Source organism: Salmo salar, chromosome 24, assembly GCF_965601325.2.
Source record: "Salmo salar chromosome 24, fSalSal1, whole genome shotgun sequence".
In the NCBI taxonomy this organism is placed as follows: Eukaryota; Metazoa; Chordata; class Actinopteri; order Salmoniformes; family Salmonidae; genus Salmo; species Salmo salar.
In genome coordinates, this window is record NC_138314.1 from 20,940,506 (window position 1) to 20,960,131 (window position 19,626).

Consider the following 19,626-nt stretch of genomic DNA (forward strand, 5'->3'; position numbering starts at 1 on the left):
ATAATGTTTAAGGTTAAGAAAATGGCTGTGTCACTTTGCAGTGGCTAGACACCAATAAATCATTTAGTGTTTCACCTAGGTCACCTGAAGAATTGAGAGGGCAAGCTAAAAACATGGTGAATTGATTAACTTCACTAGGGTAGGGGGCAGCAATCGGAATTCTGGATGAAAAGCGTGCCTAAATTAAACTGCCTGCTACTCAGGCCCAGAAGCTAAGATATGCATATAATTGGTAGATTTGGATAGAAAACACTCTAAAGTTTCCAAAACTGTTAAAATAATGTCTGTGAGTATAACAGAACTGATATGGCAGGCGAAAACCCGAGGAAAATCCATCCAGGAAGTACTATTATTTTGAAAGGCTGTTTTTCCATTGAAAGCCTATCCACCATACAAAGACTTAGGACCCAGTTCACGATCTCTATGGCTTCTTCTACATGTGGCCAGTTTTTAGGCATTGTTTCAGGCTTTTACTCTGAAAAATGAGGGAGATACAGCACTTTCAATGAGTGGACAGTGGAAATTTCCAGACATGAGTTCAGCGCGTGATCGGAAGTGCGCCTTTCTTGTTTCTCCTTTTCTATTGACGAAGCTTTTGTCCGGTTGAAATATTATTGATTATTTATGACAAAAACAACCTGAGGATTGATTTTAAACATGGTTTGACATGTTTCTACGAACTTTTATTGTACTTTCTTGACTTTTCGCCTGGATGTTGAGTGCGCGCTTTGTGCCTTTTGGATTACTGAATTAAACGCACCAACAAAACTGAGGTTTTTGGACATAAAGAGGGACATTATCGAACAAAACAAACATTTATTGTGTAACATGGAGTCCTGGGAGTGCCACCAGATGAAAATCATCAAAGGTAAGTAATAAATTTAACTTTTGTGAGTCCTCTCCTTGGCTGGAAAATGTCTGTATGGTTTCTTGTGGCTAGGCGCTGTCCTAACATAATCGCATGGTGTGCTTTCGCCGTAAAGCCTTTTTGAAATTGGACACTGTGGTTGGATTAACAAGAAGTGTATCTTTAAAATGGTGTATAATACTTGTATGTTTGAGGAATTTTAATTATGGGATTTCTGTTGTTTGAATTTGGTGCCCTGCAATTTCACTGGCTGTTGTCGAGGTGGGACGCTAGCGTCCCAATGAAACCAGAGAGGTTAAAAGAGGTAGCAGAGAATAATTATTCATCAACGTCTAAATCATTAACATGGTATATAAACAAATAATATATAATTATATAATCAAATTCCTATACGTTTGACCTTTTGATAAAGATACCTTCTATGCAATGTTCCCTCTAATCTGCGGGAGGGCGTGCAGCTCCCCTGGGACTGCCTTTCAGAAGAAATATCAGCCAGCGCAGAGAAGCACGAGGTTGAACTTCACTCAACTTTCTATTTTTCCCCTTTAACACTGTCAACGTCTCCCTCTACTGTGGGTATTGCGAATATTAGCCACTTTCAATGAAACATACCGAAACAAAAATAACTATGCAAGAGATTTTCTTGTAGGCAGAACGCACCGGAGTAGGATTCTATTGCATTGACAGGCACGACTCAGCCCATACTCTACAGACCAGTGATGCATAACCAATCAGAGCTGCACTATCCCTATATGCAAATAGACCATTGCCATATATGGATGTGTGAAATTCACTTTTAACTGGACAGTGTTACATTACAGCATTAATGGTGGTGAGTAAATGCGCTTGTTTTGAGATCAAAGCGAGAGCAGCATGTAGCCACACGTGCACATTTGTTCATATACATTGCTAATAAGTGAGTTATTAGCCCAGTTATAGCTCATTTCTAAATCAGCAATGGGGGAGTGGTTGCTTCCTACAAGAACACAAAAAGCATTTCTATCCATCTTTGAAAAGCGAGTCAGGTAAAGAGCATTTTTTCTGTCTTAATGGGACAGTGTTGTACTTTGAGACTAAAGTAGCCAATAGGCAGAAGGAAGCATAATTTTTCTGATTCTCTGTAATAATGGTATGGGAATAATAATTAACTTTATTTTGTAAAGTGGTTTCTTGCATCAAACAGCACATTTTCAGTCACCTCCTTGTCTGAAGGACAAGTGGATAAATGTCAAGCCCTGCATATTTTTTCCAAAAGTATTACGGAATGTTTGCCTACAATGAACACCCCACATTGGCTGCTACTGTAGGCTGAATGATAGAACAGCTATTTCCATGTTAAAATGTTATGGGATGCATTTTCTCTATTGTTTTTGATGGTAGGCCACTTGATAGGCCTACATTATGACCACAGTAGCCTACTTGGCCACTGTTATAACTGTAACTTAAAGCAAGTACAGCCTCAGTCTTCACAATAAACGCGTCCCAGAAGTTGCACAGAATTTTCACAACGTTCAAGTTTGCGCTCAGCAGACCTGAAATTTGCTCAGTGCCCCCAAATATTGAGGGAACAAGTGCACTTTCTTGTTTATTAGTGGCTATGTACTTGGATATTGGGACCTGATTCCTATCGGTGTGTGTCTATAAAAGCAGTGTTTCCGCAGAGCCATGGAAGGACTGCAGCCTTCCCATCAGTATTCAGTTCAGGCTTCCCAAAGCCTTTGATTTCATGATGGACTCTGGTTGTTCAATGCGTAATGCAACACTGGCAAATCTCAGAGGACACCCAGTCAAAGGTCTTTCAAACTATTTTGGACTGCGAGCTAGCAGAAAGTATCTTTGGCAAACCCAACCTGTACCGTTCTCTGTCGACGTCTTTACAAAAACTTCTACTCAGTCTAATGTGTTAAAATGCACGGGCACTTCATGGAGAAGCCATCATTGGAATGGAAATCCATGGCAATGCTGAGGTCTTACCCCTTCAATTCAATTAACAAGCAACCAGGTGACCGTCATACTCCACTAAGTGAATTATGACATGCTGCTGACACACGGGGACCAAGACAGCGCTCCTGTCATCATGACTGCGCTGTAATGGGGCATTGAAACACAGAGAAAACAATTATTCTACCTTCGCCAAATTCAGAACAGGACGCCATATTTGAGCTGTGAGTGCTGCTCATCTGAAGACAGAACCGGGCAGATAGACACTGAAGTCAGGACTATAAGACCTCGTTAGGAAGTCACATTACTTCGTAAACTTGCTTAACAGTGAGTCACTTGTTACCAACGACATGTCTAACATGGAAAAATCAGTAGGAATGGTAGAATGACTTGAATGAGCAGATGTGTGTGCTATTGACACAGCTTGATCACCATGGTGATGATTAGGCAGAGTTAGTCTAGTCTGAGGAGTGTGTTATTGCTGCTGTGATCTGAGGAGCCAGAAGGCAGGCGGCTCTCTCCCTGTCCAGTCTAGTCCGGCTGGCATACTGGTGACTGACAAGGCTGAGGCTGACACCCACAATGCATCACCTGGCCTTCCATCGCCTTTGATGTATAATGCATGAATAGGCAGCTCTCTGAACACAGGGTGTGATATTGGGGCGGTGGGGTGGTATTCACAGACAAGCTTGTTCCCTTCTCCACATCCAGCCCCCCACCCCAACCCCAAACCCCGCCCCCATACTTCCAAAAGCAATACTAACTGAATGCTAAATAAACCTGTCTCGTGAATAATTGAGGATCTCGGCCGGAGCAGGCTCTGATTAGCATACAGGCCTTATGGACCCAATCTGCACAGCAGCGACAGGACAGACAGCCTTCCCTGTTCCCGGGCTTCTCAAATGCACAGAAGGGTTTCATTTCTATTTCAGACTCCTCTCACTCCTGGTCCACTAACACAACGAGAGGAGTCCTAGTGAGACCAGCTCCATCATTCATTACAATGCACATTGTTGTCTGCTGCAGGCCAGGCACCGTGAGGGACAATTAATGATCTGAGGCACCAGGAATCTGATCATAACCAACGGCATCATCATCTCATTACTGCTGTAGTGCTGCAGCTAAATATTAAATCAGCAAAGACACTAAGGGAGGAGAAGGCCTTTCAACAAACACATTCGAGGGCAGATAAGTCATATCAATTAAGAGCCATATGTGCATGAACAGTGGAAGATACTTGACGGTCATCCCCAGAAGTCCCACATAATCAATACCAGACAAAAACTCGTCTCCACACCAGCCGTCATGAATATACAATTATAACATGTAATGAGTGCTTGCAGAAGAGAGCAAGAATACATAAAGATGCTGCTGTCCCCCGGCTCCCTCTCCTCAGGTCCCTCTGGCTGGCTGGCTCTGGCCCCTGGCCCCTGGGCAGTAATCCCTGGACCCCCACGGACCCCATCCGCTCCCCCTGCTCTCATTAGTGCAGTGCCTGGGCCCTGCAGGCCTGGGGTGCCTGCCTCCTGCTCCCCCTCTCTGCTGCTGGGGTAATGAGCACATAATCAGCCTGGCTCCCTGGCAGCAGCTCACCAGAGGGGCATGTGGGCTTATGGCCATGGTGTGTGTGTGTGGGTGGGAGGGAGGTGGTGGATGGTGGGGGTAAGGGCACAGTGGGGCGTTTCAGTCTGAATGGCCTGGGTATCAGAGGACGCTTCTGCTCACACATCTGATGACCTTGTCTCTCAGATCACCGGATTTTCTCTTGGCTACTTCCTCTTCTGGTTAACATGACCACTGTAAAATACGCTGTTGCCAGAAGAGATGTAGCTGAAGGGCAAGAAAATATAAACGAGAAAGGAGACCGTGACTTGAAATCAGAACAAGCAAACTGTCCACTACAAAATCTAAAGTTATGCAATTAAAATAAGTAAAATATTCTCCTTCAAAATCAACTAAATCCTTCACGTCTGAATGTCAAAGTCCTGGTCCTCATTCACTATAAGTCTCTCTCTATCAACCTTCCTGGTTCAATGGACATTCAATAAAGATGAAGGTTGCACAGATATAGAAGGCTCGTCGCAGAGAAACATTCGTAGGTTTCTTTTATGCAAATCTTGAGTTCAGCCAAGGTAGGGCAGCATGGAACCAAGCCAAAGACCTCAGGTTCCTCGTCAACTCTTCAATAGCCCCTTTCATTTCCTCCTACTTCAAATGCAATTACTCTGCTCCTTATTCACATTTTTTTGCTGCCCTACAATACAGGCCCATGCATTTCATAATGTCATATATTAAGTAAATAAAATAAAATCCATTGGCAGGAACAAAACAGGGCACAGCGAGCCCTGTGTCCCGCAGACAAACGAGCCATACTCACAGAGAGTCACTGACAGGTCATCACTGACAGGTCAGCACTGTAATAAAATATATTTAATTGGCTTCCAATTGAGAGGGAAGTCAGCCACAGAGAAGCTCTGGATTCCCCAGGGCAAGACATGCACTGCTCCCACTGACAACAGCTTCCCATTGACGCCACTCAATGAAGACTTTGTCAAGTGCATCATTGTGTTTATGCGATCCGACAAACACACCACAAACTAAACAGACCCGTCTAGCCGGAATCACTAAGGTCACAGGCTGAGTCACTGTGATTATTTAACCACAGTGTGGTAACCATGGGTGGCTGGCTGAGCACAACTACAGATCACTTCCCTAACCCCAGATATGAGGCACGATACGCTGCTCTACTTCCTCCCCACTTCATGGTATGGAATAACTAGATGACTGTTGTAATGATGTAGTAGTAGTAGAAGAGGGTGCTGGGAGCCTTTACTAGACACAGTGAGTGGCTGGATGGCTGGTGTGGTGTACTCACTAGGTGTCCTGGGGTGGGGGAGCGGGGGTGGCTGGATGGATGGTGTGGTGTGGTGTACTCACTAGGTGTCCTGGGGTGGCTGGATGGCTGGTGTGGTGTACTCACTAGGTGTCCTGGGGTGGGGGAGCAGGGGTGGCTGGATGGATGGTGTGGTGTACTCACTAGGTGTCCTGGGGTGGGGGAGCGGGGATGGCTGGATGGATGGTGTGGTGTACTCACTAGGTGTCCTGGGGTGGGGGAGCGGGGATGGCTGGATGGATGGTGTGGTGTACTCACTAGGTGTCCTGGGGTGGGGGAGCGGGGATGGCTGGATGGATGGTGTGGTGTACTCACTAGGTGTCCTGGGGTGGGGGAGCGGGGGTCTTTGAGTCCGGCAGCTCCAGGGACATCCAGTAGAGGCCATTTCATCTGCAGGTACTGTGGGGTGAAGAATAAGTAACATGAAACACACATGTCTGGACATTGAAATAATACAGTAAGGACAAGCATACAAAAACATGTAAGGGGGAGGGGGACGGGGGGGGGGGGGTGAAAAGAGTGAAAAGGCTTTGCTGTAATGTGTTTAGACCAACTCGCTAATACTTGATGAGACTGAATTGCATGAAATATGGTTGATCTATTCCAGAGCAGACCATGTCATAAATGGTGTGGGAGCCAGCAGAGAGCCAGAACTCTGACAGACACCTGTATGAGAATCATGTTGTTGGAGTCAGACACCGGCTTTCGGCAGCGCGGAGGAGAGGGAAGTGAACACAGCAGACTGGAGGGGGACTGTGAAATCGCCCTTTGTCAGAGAAAAAACAAGAGTCCAGCTGTGGGCGCCCATCGACTAGCGGGTGGGAAGGGACAGCTGGAAGGAAGCTCCATCAGAACGGGAGGGAAAGGCAGGGGTGGGGTCTCAACACTAAGCCTATGGCATCCTGGTGAATTGTTTTGGCCTTTTGACCCAAACCAAACTAATCCACTTTCCTTGTTATCATAGTTATCATTATATGGAGCATTAGTGTTTTCCTTTCATTTTGGGGGGGAAAGGAAAACACTAATTGTTATTTTATAGCAGCCCAGCCCATGCATCCTCACTTTGGAACATGATCATGTATACAGGAGTTGTTTTATCTCCTGAAAGCAACATGTTTCAAATATATTTTCCCTATCAGTCTTGGTGCTGTGTGGAGCTGGTGCTGTGTGGAGCTGGTGCTGTGTGGAGCTGGTGATCTGTTCGATGCAGAGCTCCACCATCTGGTTTGTGAATCAGTTTAAATACCGGATACAGCAGATTGTCATGCATGTGGATTTTCTCCATGGTATCCAACGACTTCAAATTCATTAAAAGGGTTTTCATTTCAGCGTATGCTGCATTTGTGCGAGCACACATAGACATGTGGTATCAAAGTTCATCTGAATACCAACGTGATTCCAACACCTCTGCATGTGTCATTAGTAATGTAGCAGCATTGCTGTTTAGTAATGGATCCACTAGTTGCCAGAAGTTTAGCACATTACTCAGTAGTTGAATTTATGTTGAGTGTGACACTCCCCAAAATGGCGAGGTCAGAAGCGGGCTACATAGAGAGAGAATGATGGTCCCTGTAACCAACCTCAGCCACCTATGCTTAGGTCTTATCAGTGGACCTTTGACTGTTTCACTGCACTGATCTAAAAGGTTAAGACCATTTTAACAGCTCAGCTGTTTCAGGGGCTAGTGCACTTAAACATACATGCCCGCTCTCTCTCACACACACACACACACACACACACACACACACACACACACACACACACACACACACACACACACACACACACACACACACACACACACACACACACACACACACACACACACACACACACACACGACTCATACCCTCATTGTGTCCTGCTGTTTAACTTCTCAAATCCACATCCCAGAATCAAACAAATGAAAAATAGTATTTTGCATGGGAAACGGCCATATTGTACAATAAGACATGGCACGTTTCCTCATATTATATAAACCAAGGCTGTGCACTTTCATTAATAAATTATACTGTTGCATAAAGTGATGTATATATGGTGGGGAAAACTCACTGCATGCATGTGAAAGATGGCAAAAGCCAATTCAAGGCTTAAAAGAGTTATCAATCATCTGTGCAGGATTTGATTTTTAAAGCTTCATTCATCACTCCGAGTTTGTAGAGAGGAAGGAAACTTGGATGACTGTGGGTTAAAAATGGAACAGACATTATAGCAGCAGGGGGAAAGGGAGAGAAGGGAAAAAAACATTCAGGAATGAGTTTGTCGGAGCAGGCAGAGGGTATTGTTTCCTGACAGCTGGGGTCCAATAGAGTACTGAGGGAGGAGGGAGGGGGACCCTTATTCCATCTAAAAGGGGGGAATTCTTGGAGTTGACATCAGCCCTTTTCATTTTCACCACACTGCTCAAGGCTGAATCGCAGGTTCCAACTAATGGGCCCAAGTCCATACAACTGTCAGAAGGCCCTTGCTTTTAGAGGCTGCTAGCTCCCCATTGAACATGTATTATGCGCTGTGCATACTGCCTAATGAATGCTGCTTTCTGGGAGAAAAAAAAACTAAAAAACAATACAGTTTTCACTGTCTAATCTATGTCATTCACGAGTCCCTCCACAAACGAAACAAGCCCTATTGTGAGCGTTTGGTCTACCCTGACCATGCCTTCCCCCAGCTCTCCCACCCCCTCCTTCCCTTATTTGACAGCTTCTGCCAGGACTGGGGAACATGCCCTAAGGCACTTTTATATTCAGAAGAGTCAGCCTCCTTTAAATAATTGCCACTGTACTCTATGGAGCGGCTGGTTAGAGAAAGAAACCCTCAAACTACCATCTTCCACTACCCTCCCTACAAATGTCTACTCAACCGTACACACCCTACCTCACTGTAGTCAACTACACACAACTCACTCACTCACTCACTAACAAGAGAGCAAGAACAGTCCAGTGGGCTGTGGTAGGGGAGACAAGGAGAGCAAGAACAGTCCAGTGGGCTGTGGTAGGGGAGACAAGGAGAGCAAGAACAGTCCAGTGGGCTGTGGTAGGGGAGACAAGGAGAGCAAGAACAGTCCAGTGGGCTGTGGTAGGGGAGACAAGGAGAGCAAGAACAGTCCAGTGGGCTGTGGTAGGGGAGACAAGGAGAGCAAGAACAGTCCAGTGGGCTGTGGTAGGGGAGACAAGGAGAGCAAGAACAGTCCAGTGGGCTGTGGTAGGGGAGACAAGGAGAGCAAGAACAGTCCAGTGGGCTGTGGTAGGGGAGACAAGGAGAGCAAGAACAGTCCAGTGGGCTGTGGTAGGGGAGACAAGGAGAGCAAGAACAGTCCAGTGGGCTGTGGTAGGGGAGACAAGGAGAGCAAGAACAGTCCAGTGGGCTGTGGTAGGGGAGACAAGGAGAGCAAGAACAGTCCAGTGGGCTGTGGTAGGGGAGACAAGGAGAGCAAGAACAGTCCAGTGGGCTGTGGTAGGGGAGACAAGGAGAGCAAGAACAGTCCAGTGGGCTGTGGTAGGGGAGACAAGGAGAGCAAGAACAGTCCAGTGGGCTGTGGTAGGGGAGACAAGGAGAGCAAGAACAGTCCAGTGGGCTGTGGTAGGGGAGACAAGGAGAGCAAGAACAGTCCAGTGGGCTGTGGTAGGGGAGACAAGGAGAGCAAGAACAGTCCAGTGGGCTGTGGTAGGGGAGACAAGGAGAGCAAGAACAGTCCAGTGGGCTGTGGTAGGGGAGACAAGGAGAGCAAGAACAGTCCAGTGGGCTGTGGTAGGGGAGACAAGGAGAGCAAGAACAGTCCAGTGGGCTGTGGTAGGGGAGACAAGGAGAGCAAGAACAGTCCAGTGGGCTGTGGTAGGGGAGACAAGGAGAGCAAGAACAGTCCAGTGGGCTGTGGTAGGGGAGACAAGGAGAGCAAGAACAGTCCAGTGGGCTGTGGTAGGGGAGACAAGGAGAGCAAGAACAGTCCAGTGGGCTGTGGTAGGGGAGACAAGGAGAGCAAGAACAGTCCAGTGGGCTGTGGTAGGGGAGACAAGGAGAGCAAGAACAGTCCAGTGGGCTGTGGTAGGGGAGACAAGGAGAGCAAGAACAGTCCAGTGGGCTGTGGTAGGGGAGACAAGGAGAGCAAGAACAGTCCAGTGGGCTGTGGTAGGGGAGACAAGGAGAGCAAGAACAGTCCAGTGGGCTGTGGTAGGGGAGACAAGGAGAGCAAGAACAGTCCAGTGGGCTGTGGTAGGGGAGACAAGGAGAGCAAGAACAGTCCAGTGGGCTGTGGTAGGGGAGACAAGGAGAGCAAGAACAGTCCAGTGGGCTGTGGTAGGGGAGACAAGGAGAGCAAGAACAGTCCAGTGGGCTGTGGTAGGGGAGACAAGGAGAGCAAGAACAGTCCAGTGGGCTGTGGTAGGGGAGACAAGGAGAGCAAGAACAGTCCAGTGGGCTGTGGTAGGGGAGACAAGGAGAGCAAGAACAGTCCAGTGGGCTGTGGTAGGGGAGACAAGGAGAGCAAGAACAGTCCAGTGGGCTGTGGTAGGGGAGACAAGGAGAGCAAGAACAGTCCAGTGGGCTGTGGTAGGGGAGACAAGGAGAGCAAGAGGGAGAAAAACAACTCAGGGATCAACTCAGAGGAGCCTAAGTTATTCAAATGCTTCTTGTAAATCTTTCCTGACACACTCTTACACACACACACACACACACAAATACAGTACATTCGGAAAGTATTCAGACCGCTTAACTTTTTCCACATTTTGTTACAGCCTTATTTGAAAATGGATTAAAATGAAAAAACAGAAATATCACATTTACATAAGTATTTAGACCCCCTGTACTTTGTTGAAGCACATTTACATTTACGTCATCTTTGCCAGTGATTACAGACTCGATTCTTCCTGGGTATGACGCTACAAGCTTGGCACACCTGTATTTGGGGAGTTTCTCCCATTCTTCTCTGCAGATCCTCTCAAGTTCGGTCAGGTTGGATGGGGAGCGTTAATCCACAGCTATTTTCAGGTCTCTCCAGAGAGGTTTGATCGGGTTCAAGTCCGGGCTCTGGCTGGGCCACTCAAGGACATTCAGAGACTTGTCCTGAATCCATTCCTGCGTTGTCTTGGCTGTGTGCTTAGGGTTGTTGTCCTGTTGGAAGGTGAACCTTCACCCCAGTCTGAGGTCCTGAGCACTCTGGAGCAGGTTTTCATCAAGAATCTCTCTGTACTTTGCTCCGTTCATATTTCCCTCGATCCTGACTAGCCTCCCTGTCCATACCGCTGAAAAACATCCCCACAGCATGATGCTACCACCACCATAGGGATGGTGCCAGGTTTCCTCCAGACGTGACACCTGGCATTCAGGCCAAAGAGTTCAATCTTGGTCAGACCAGAGAATCTTGTTTATCATGGTCTGAGAGACCTTTAGGTGCCTTTTGGCAAACTCCAAGCGGGCTGTAATGTGCTTTTTACTGAGGAGTGGCTTCCGTCTGACCACTCTACCATAAAGGCGTGATTGGTGGAGCACTGCAGAGATGGTTGTCCTTCTGGAAGGTTTTCCCATCTCCACAGAGGAACTCTGGAGCTCTCATCGGGTTCTTGGTCACCTCACTGATCAAGTCCCTTCTCCCCCGATTGCTCAGTTTGGCCGGGCAGCCAGCTTAGGAAAAGTCTTGGTGGTTCCAAACTTCTTCCATTTAAAAATGACGGAGGCCACTGTGTTCTTGGGGACCTTCAATGCTGCAGACATTTTTAGGTACCCTTCCCCAGATCTGTGCCTCGACACAATCCTGTCTCCGAGCTCTACAGACAAGTCCTTCCATCTCATGGGTTTTATTTTATTTGTATTTATTTTTAGGTTTTGCTCTGACTTGCACTGTCAACTGTGGGACCTTATATGGACATGTGTGTGCCTTTCCAAATCATGTCCAATCATTTGAATTTACCACAGGTGGACTCCAATCAAGTTGTAGAAACATCTAGGATGATCAATGGAAACAGGATGCACCGGAGCTCAATTTCAAGTCTCATAGCAAAGGGTCTGAATACTTATGTAAATAAAGTATTTCCGTACATTTTTATTTGTTGCAAACATTTCTAAAAACCTGTTTTCGCTTTGTCATTTTGAGGTATTGTGTATAGATTGTGTGTAATTTAATACATTTTAGAATAAGGCTGTAACGTAACAAAATGTGGAAAAGGGAAAGGGGTATGAATACTTTCCAAATGCACTGTATATTGGCAAAAGATCAGTGTTCCTCATGAAGAACTTTAAGTACGGTGAGGAAGCTTCAAATCCAAATGGGAATGACATGTTCTCTCTGCAAAATAACAGAACATTTAGGCCAGAGGTTGCTACAATTACCAGGAATTCTGTTAAAAATGTGTTTCATTTCGAAAATTGGTTCTCCAAGTATTCCCACGAAAAAAAGAAAAAAAAAGAGACAAGTGATCATGTTTCAATGTAATCTAGTTATGAAATGATTCTTATGTTCAAAACAATCTATTTTGGGGCTAAGGTGTAGTCAATTTGCAGTGAACAAATGATTAGAATTCTGTTCCTGCCCATCCGCTCCGACAGAAATCTGCCCGCGGCTGAATCTACTGCGTCCCCGATTTAGGCTAAGAATCGAGCCCCTCCCCCCCATTCAATCAAAATCAAATCCAAATTGTGTTTTTGACTATAACACAGAAACCTTGTTAGGAGACTTCATTAAATCCCCCCCAAAATATAAAAGGTACTTAAAAACCCAGAAAGGAAGGCACGGTAAATAGGAAGATACTATTGAAAAGGAGGTTCCCATGGCTGCAGTTTTATTGAATAGTCTGTAAAAGATTGAAAACACTGACAAACTAAAATCAGCAATTACATTTTACAGTAAACTTCAGGCAGTCCTGTAATGCTTCGCAGATGTCCTTAATTTCATTAGAAACTATTTGAGCAGGCCTATGGTTGGCCTCCATTGAGATGCTGGTTTCACTGTAGAGACTGCTCTAGAGAAGAGTGTCAGATAGAAAGCTGTGAGAGCTGTGCAAATAGTCAACTTCTGCAAATATCTGATCCATTTCCATGCCTCTCTGTCTTCCAGCCTCCAGAACTCAAAATAGACATCAGTAGAATACTGTGCTACATGTCAGGGACCCAGATGCAACAAAGGTGGCAAAGTTGCCACAGAAAATTTCCAAAAAGCCAAGATTAACTCTTTGGTTTTTCGAACAGAGAGAATACAGCATATGCTCTGGGGCATGCTGACTGCCAGAGTTGGGTTCTAATTGTTAAATTTCTCTCACAGAGCAGGGGGGGAACATGGCCAAGTGTCTTTGTCATCTCTGAAGTGTGTGGTGCCATACTGCTGGCCAGGCAACATCAGAGCATGGAGGAGAGGAGAGGCAGATGTCTGGACATTTGTTGTCAAAGTAAATCAGACACTGCCAGAGAGAGAAAAAAACAGGCCAAAACTTTTCCACCAACTATCTGCAGACTTTGGAGTGTTTTAAAAAGTGTTATCAATCTGATGTCAATCTGACACATCCTCAGGGTCTTCTGTTCTAGTCAAACAAAACTACAAAAAAATGTGTCTTTGGAGTGTCTACAATGTCTATTTTAAAGAGCAATCTTGACTAAAAACCCTATTGTAGACCCATTTTTATGGTTACAAATTACTAACCAAATGACTTTAAAATGTTAATACACTGTTCTAAGAGTCCAATGGCAAAAGATGAATTGGCAGTGACAGTCCAGCTCAGACCTGCCTTAAAGCTGCCTTGCACTGTGGCATCAAGCCCCCTCCCACCCCTCTCCTCTCCAAACAGCAGGGCCAGAGGAATGCTTCCAGGGATTGCTCCAGCAGATAATGTCAATCACCTACTGTGTGGTGAGCCCCTCCCTATGGTTTTCTTTTGCCCTCCAACAGAAAACAAATGGGCCACACAGCTTGCTGTTAGAGTTAGGTGTTAATGATCCTCTACCCATATGAATAGCAGCTCCACACATTTGCCTTGTCAAACCTTACACCATAGTCCCCCCCGTTTCTCTCCGCTCAAATCACCTGCTTATGCGAGCCATTGACACCTCCACTTGATCTATGCATGACATACAATTATAAGCTTGCAGAGCAAAGACAATTGCTGTAAGTAGTCCCACCTTGTCACCGAGTTTGAATTAAGACCCATTGTTTACAGACATTGCGGGCAATTACATAGACATAGGCAAAGTCCAGCCCTCATTGTGCTAATTAGTGGTTAATTGATGGGGAAACGACAAGCAGTTCCGCTGGTCAGCTTGGCTGCTACTGGGCACAGGAATAGTTGTTAGTGGGTCGTTCCACCTCAAAAAGCACAAGAAAGAGGACCCACCATCTCAGATTGTTCTGAAATTGTTTCATTATTTTGATGAAACATAATTTGATCTGAGAAGCTAATTTATTGCACCCAAAATGACCATTTAAATGTATAGGATTAATTTAATATTAATTAAATATAATACCTAATATCTGATTTGGACCAAACCTTTTTCTAACAATGAGTTAGACATGAGGAATACAAAGATAGGGACAAAAGCCACCCCCGGACCCTCTACGCCCCACCCCAACAACGAGTATATAGTATCAGTTCTGAATTCTCTATGTCTCACATGTAGTATGGTGATGTTTATTTCCCCTGTTCAGAGAATTTGTCATTTAAGTTAGGTTTATGTCCCATCTTACATCCTGATATTACCAGGTTCTGACCACTAGATGGTGCTGTTCTAAGTCTTTTTTTTAAAGAATCACCACACCTCAATGTTAAAGGGATATTTCACCCAAATTCGAAAATGACATATTGGTTTCTATACCCTGCACGCAGTCTATGGACAAGGTATGACAGCAATCCATGTGTTGGTTTTGTTGCCCACCGTTTCAAATCCAATTAAGGTAAATTGTACCCAAATGCTAAAGTATTAGCATTTGAAACAAAGGCCAGTTAAACAAAACCAAAGCATGTATTGCTGTCATACCTTGTCCATAGACTGTGTGCAGGGTATAGAAACCAATATGTCATTTTAGAATTTGGGTGAAATATCCCTTTAACATTTGGACCAAACACTGAGGTGTGGGGGATTAAACATTTTTATAAAAATCACCTGGTACAGAACCATGTAGTGGTCAGAACATGGTAACATCAGGATGAAGGATGGGACATAAACCTAATCACTTAAATGACTAATTCTCTGTACAGGGGAAAAAACGAAATACATTACATAGGATAAATAAATAATACTCCGAGACGCATCTGCACTGAACACAAATATAAACGCAATTTGTAAAGTGTTCGTACCATGTCATACGCACAAAAAGCTTATTCCTCTCACAAATGTGTTTACATCCCTGTTAGTGAGCATTTCTCCTTTGTCAAGATAATCCATCCACCTGAAAGGTGTGGCATATCAAAAAGCTGATTAAACAGCATGATCATTACACAGGTGCACCTTGTACACAGGTGCAAAATAAAAGGCCACTAATACGTGCAGTTGTCACACAACACAATGCCACAGATCATGTCTCAAGTTGAGGGAGCATGCAATTGGCATGCTGACTGCAGGAATGTCCACCAGCGCTATTGGCAGAGAACAGAATGTTCTGAAACAAAGCTGAAAATGTCCCAGTTCTTCCATGGCCTGCATACTCACCAGACATGTCACCCATTGAGCACGTTTGGAATGCTCTGGATTGACATGTACGACAGCGTGTTCCAGTTCCGGCAAATATCCAGCAATTTCACACAGCCATTGAAGAGGAGTTGGACAACATTCCACAGCCTGATCAACTCTATGTGAAGGAGATGATTTGCATTGCATGGTCACACCAGATACTGACTGGTTTTCTGATCCACACCCCTACCTTTTTATAAAGTATCTGTGACCAACATATGCATGTCTTTTTTCCCCAGTCGTGAAATCCATAGATTAGGGCCTAATGGATTTTTTTAATTGACTGATTTCTTTATATGAACTGTAACTCCGTACAATTTTGCATGTTGCGTTTAGATTTCTGTTCAGTAAACATACTACTAGTCAAACATAGAAAACTGATACTGTATACTTCTTGTTAGAGAAAATTATATTTCAACAAAATAATGTTGCGGGAATGCTAATATCTGTTTGTAACTACAGAAATGATTTCAGAACAATCTGAGATGGTGGGTGTCAAGGCTTGCTGAAATGACATGGAACGACCCTAGCGGAAAAACAGCCCATTATCCAGTCTGACTCTCCGCAGTAAAGTGGATTACCTTAGGAGGAAGTTGTCAATGAAAACAATCCTGAGGAAAACTAAGGAACTTACAAGGAGAAATAAAACATGGAGAAAATATTATGGTGCCTACATAATTTATGGAAATAACAATTCTTTACTGTGAATATATCCACACACTGTATTTATCATGTCATACCTAAACATAGATATACACTGGCCACCTTTATAGGGTTGTCAGTAAATAACAAGATGCTCTTCACATTAAAGACAAATATTGTCTTAAACCGTTATATTCTTAAACTAAACAATGTAGTGTTTACATTTATCTTGGTGTCTCCTACAAATGTATGAACTACTCCAAGGCAATACAAAGAGACATTATCAAATCCCTTTCAATGTCCTTATCAGAGTTGGTACCATAATCCCCCCAAAAACGATGTGCCAAATGCCATTAAATGGATACAATACCAACTAGGCCATTTTGAATATGAGTAAATAAAAAATTATAGATGTGTGTGGTAGGATATGTGAATAACAGAATGATATTTCTCAATGCCCCCCAGCCCAGAGCAAACATCCAGTTTATGTGTGGGGTTAACCATGAGAAGGCCGCTGTTTCCAGCAGTGTCACTAGCATCCTGCTAATGGCTAGCACATTTGAAGTATCCATTAGTAAGTAGAGGAGTGAAGTTAAGTGACTGTGACAGGGGCACTCCCTCCGCTCGTTGGGCCTCTATTGTGACCCGGTTGGTCGCCCTGCTCACTTATTCACAGCCAGGGAAAATGGGTCAAAGGTCAGCCATCCAGAGTGCACTGGTTTCTATGGCAACATGGCCTATGAAGGCCAGGCTCATTTGCCTCTTAACATGCTCTTGTACACAAAATAACTATTAGTGCAAAGAGGGAGAGAGGAGAGTGAAGAGGGAAGGCAGGCTGAGGGTGGTCTTAAAACACAGTGGAGGGGCTTTTCTGAGATTCTCAACCAGTTAGACTGTGCCAAAGAGTCCCAGATAAATCCCACATAACATCCATCGATGCTTCCTCACAACTATCAGTCTTAGTCCAATACAGAGCTGACATCACTGCCACGGTCCTCTACAAGCTACAACAAACAACTTGCTAATTCATCCACACTTTTGGTATTGGTTTGTTACTCAACAGGGAAAATACTTCTAAATATTACACAAACATACCAGAGATTCAATTTCATTGAACTCAATGAGCTTTCGTGTCGTATGACTAGCTCATGCATATTTTGAAAAATGCCAAACTGGTCTTCAAGCCCCGAGTTATTTAGGCTGCAAACATTAGGTTTTGTTTGTAAAGTCCCACTAATGAATTTGGACTTCAGTCTGAATACACAATCTCTTTTTACATGAACATGAAGTGCAAGTCCAAGTTATGTGTTGGATTTTGCTTACTCTTATTTTGGCCTTTCTGAATAGTGGCTTGGGGGTTTTACTAGAGAGGAAAATACTGTGGCTTTAGTGAGACTATGCATTTTTACAGCTCATGCCGTTATTTCAGGGTTAATTTTTTTTTTTTTTATGTGATCCTGAATTATTGCTTCCTGTAGCCAGAGCTTAAAGTGTGTTGCTACGGCAGCAGAGTGAATGTCTGTTTAAGGGAAGCACAGTATAGTTTTTATTCTATTTAATTGACTTTAAGGCCATTTCAATAAGATGTGGTTAAGGAAAATAAGCACTTTGTGAGGCCTTGTTGGGGTGAAAGTTTGGAATAAGTGAGCAATTGTATTACAGAACACAACAACAGGTAGGTCAAATAAAACTGAATGTATAATTAGAGCCACAAGAAAATAATAATGCGTCTGGCATGAGAGGACAGGAGGCTGCCATGCTGTTGCAGTCAGTTATGTGGTTTTCCATACCTGGGGTATCTGGTTTCAGTTGTGATAGGCTTCTCTGTTAAGCTTAGTGTTAATGCAGTCCAATATCAAACCATGCTACACCAATAACGAAGAAGACGTTGTCTGTGTTTCACATCATTTCTACTGGCATTGTTTGTCCAGTTGTGCAGGAACACAACATTTTATTGTTTGGGGAGCAGCCTACTTTCATTGAAATGCACAGCCGTAACCCTCTGTGTAATTAACTCCAGAACATGTGGTGGTTAACAGTGGTTGGCTGGATGTTCACTGTAAAGCTCAACAGAGAAATCAAATGAACTCTATGTGCATGTGTGTGCATGTGTGTGCGTGCATGTGCGCGTGCGAGAGCGAGGGATGGAAATAAAAGTGCAACATCTAAACAAATGTCACATCATTGAAACCTGCATTTTTCATGTTTAACCAAAACACATAGACTAAAATGGACAGCATGGGTTACCAATATAATGGAGAGTGTGGTGCCTGCCAAGCTGATTAAGACGCAATAATAAGTCCACCATACACCCTCACACAACAGGGAAAATACCACTACACAGTAATCACTTCTAAACTGAGGGAGAAACATAAAAATAAACTTTTTACAGAAAATGTAGATAAATATTTACACCTCAGAGTAAATTTGATCTTAAATCGATGATAAGTCTGCCAACTTTTCTATAAGTGCTTTCTGACAGAGCAAACAGGCCGATTTTGTCTAGTCTTTTAAAACTTCCTCAGAGCAGCTGACAGAGGCCGTTTGAAAAAGTGGGGTCAGTGGGTGGGGTGCTGGGGAGAAGGGGAGAGAGAAAAAGGGCCTAAATTAAACACATTTGTTTCTGCTCTCACATACCACAAGTCTTATGAAAACAGAGGGATGATTGTGTTCTCTCTGCAGCCACCCCCCAATGCCACCCAGCCTCCTCCACCAGCTCCACCCTCCCCAAGCCCCCCCCCACCCCCCACCACCACCACACACACACACACACACACACACACACACACACACACACACACACACACACACAGCTGCCTGCAGATGCCTCCAGTCTTTGCACTGCAAGCAGGCACAAATCTCAGGGCCTGAAGTCTCAGCCCTGCCTTGTCTCAGTTTTACTGCCTGACATCCCTCTCACCCCACTGCTAACTTACTCTCTCTCCCTCTGAAACACACACACACACACTGCGGGTATGCATGCCTGAACACTATGTTCCTCTTGCGGTACTACAGCCCATACATCCAAGTCACACTGTTCAAGTTTAATATGGCAGCATTTTGGACTTAAACAATCGTATTCATGTAAAAATTATTAATCAAACAAAGTTAGACTGTGTTGCTGACTCACCTTTCAAGACGAAAATGTTAAAACGGGTCAAACAACGGTTATCATACAAAAGCATTCAAATGTTCACTAGTACAAACGTAAATAAAATGACACTTTCTTAAGAAAGTCAATTTAAACCCAGAGCAAGCAGTTAGCACATACTCCTGCTTGCCGGTTCCCTAATTCCAGAACCATCAGCCTTTAGGAGGAACACGGAGCAAAACGAGCGTGGGTCATAAGGTCCTTAAACCTCTTCAAGGATCACCAAGTCGCCTGACAGCAAAACAATGGAGTAGTAAACATTTGCAGGGGAATCTTCACCTTCCTAAGCACACATTAACCTCTCAGTCCCTGTCAATACTTAGGAAAAACCTCTTGAACAAATACTTTTCAGAGGGTTTGGAGGAAAAGGGAGGCGGATGAAATTCAGTGATCTTAAAGAAATAAAATCTTTACAGATAATAAATGTCAAATGAAATAAAATGATCTGTATCTGAGAGGAATGACGGGAAGTACCAAAGGCACAAT

General features: G+C 44.3%; 1 protein-coding gene across 2 annotated transcripts in view; it reads right to left on the reverse strand.

The window, feature by feature from the left end:
* tcf7l1b (transcription factor 7 like 1b) overlaps positions 1-19,626 on the reverse strand; it is a 47,166-nt gene that overhangs the window by 13,442 nt on the left and 14,098 nt on the right. For both annotated transcript variants that reach the window (XM_014172030.3, XM_082968565.1), the window contains exon 4: positions 6,018-6,101. In XM_014172030.3, coding sequence (XP_014027505.1) covers positions 6,018-6,101 — 84 coding nt within the window. The remainder of the gene's footprint in view (positions 1-6,017; positions 6,102-19,626) is intronic.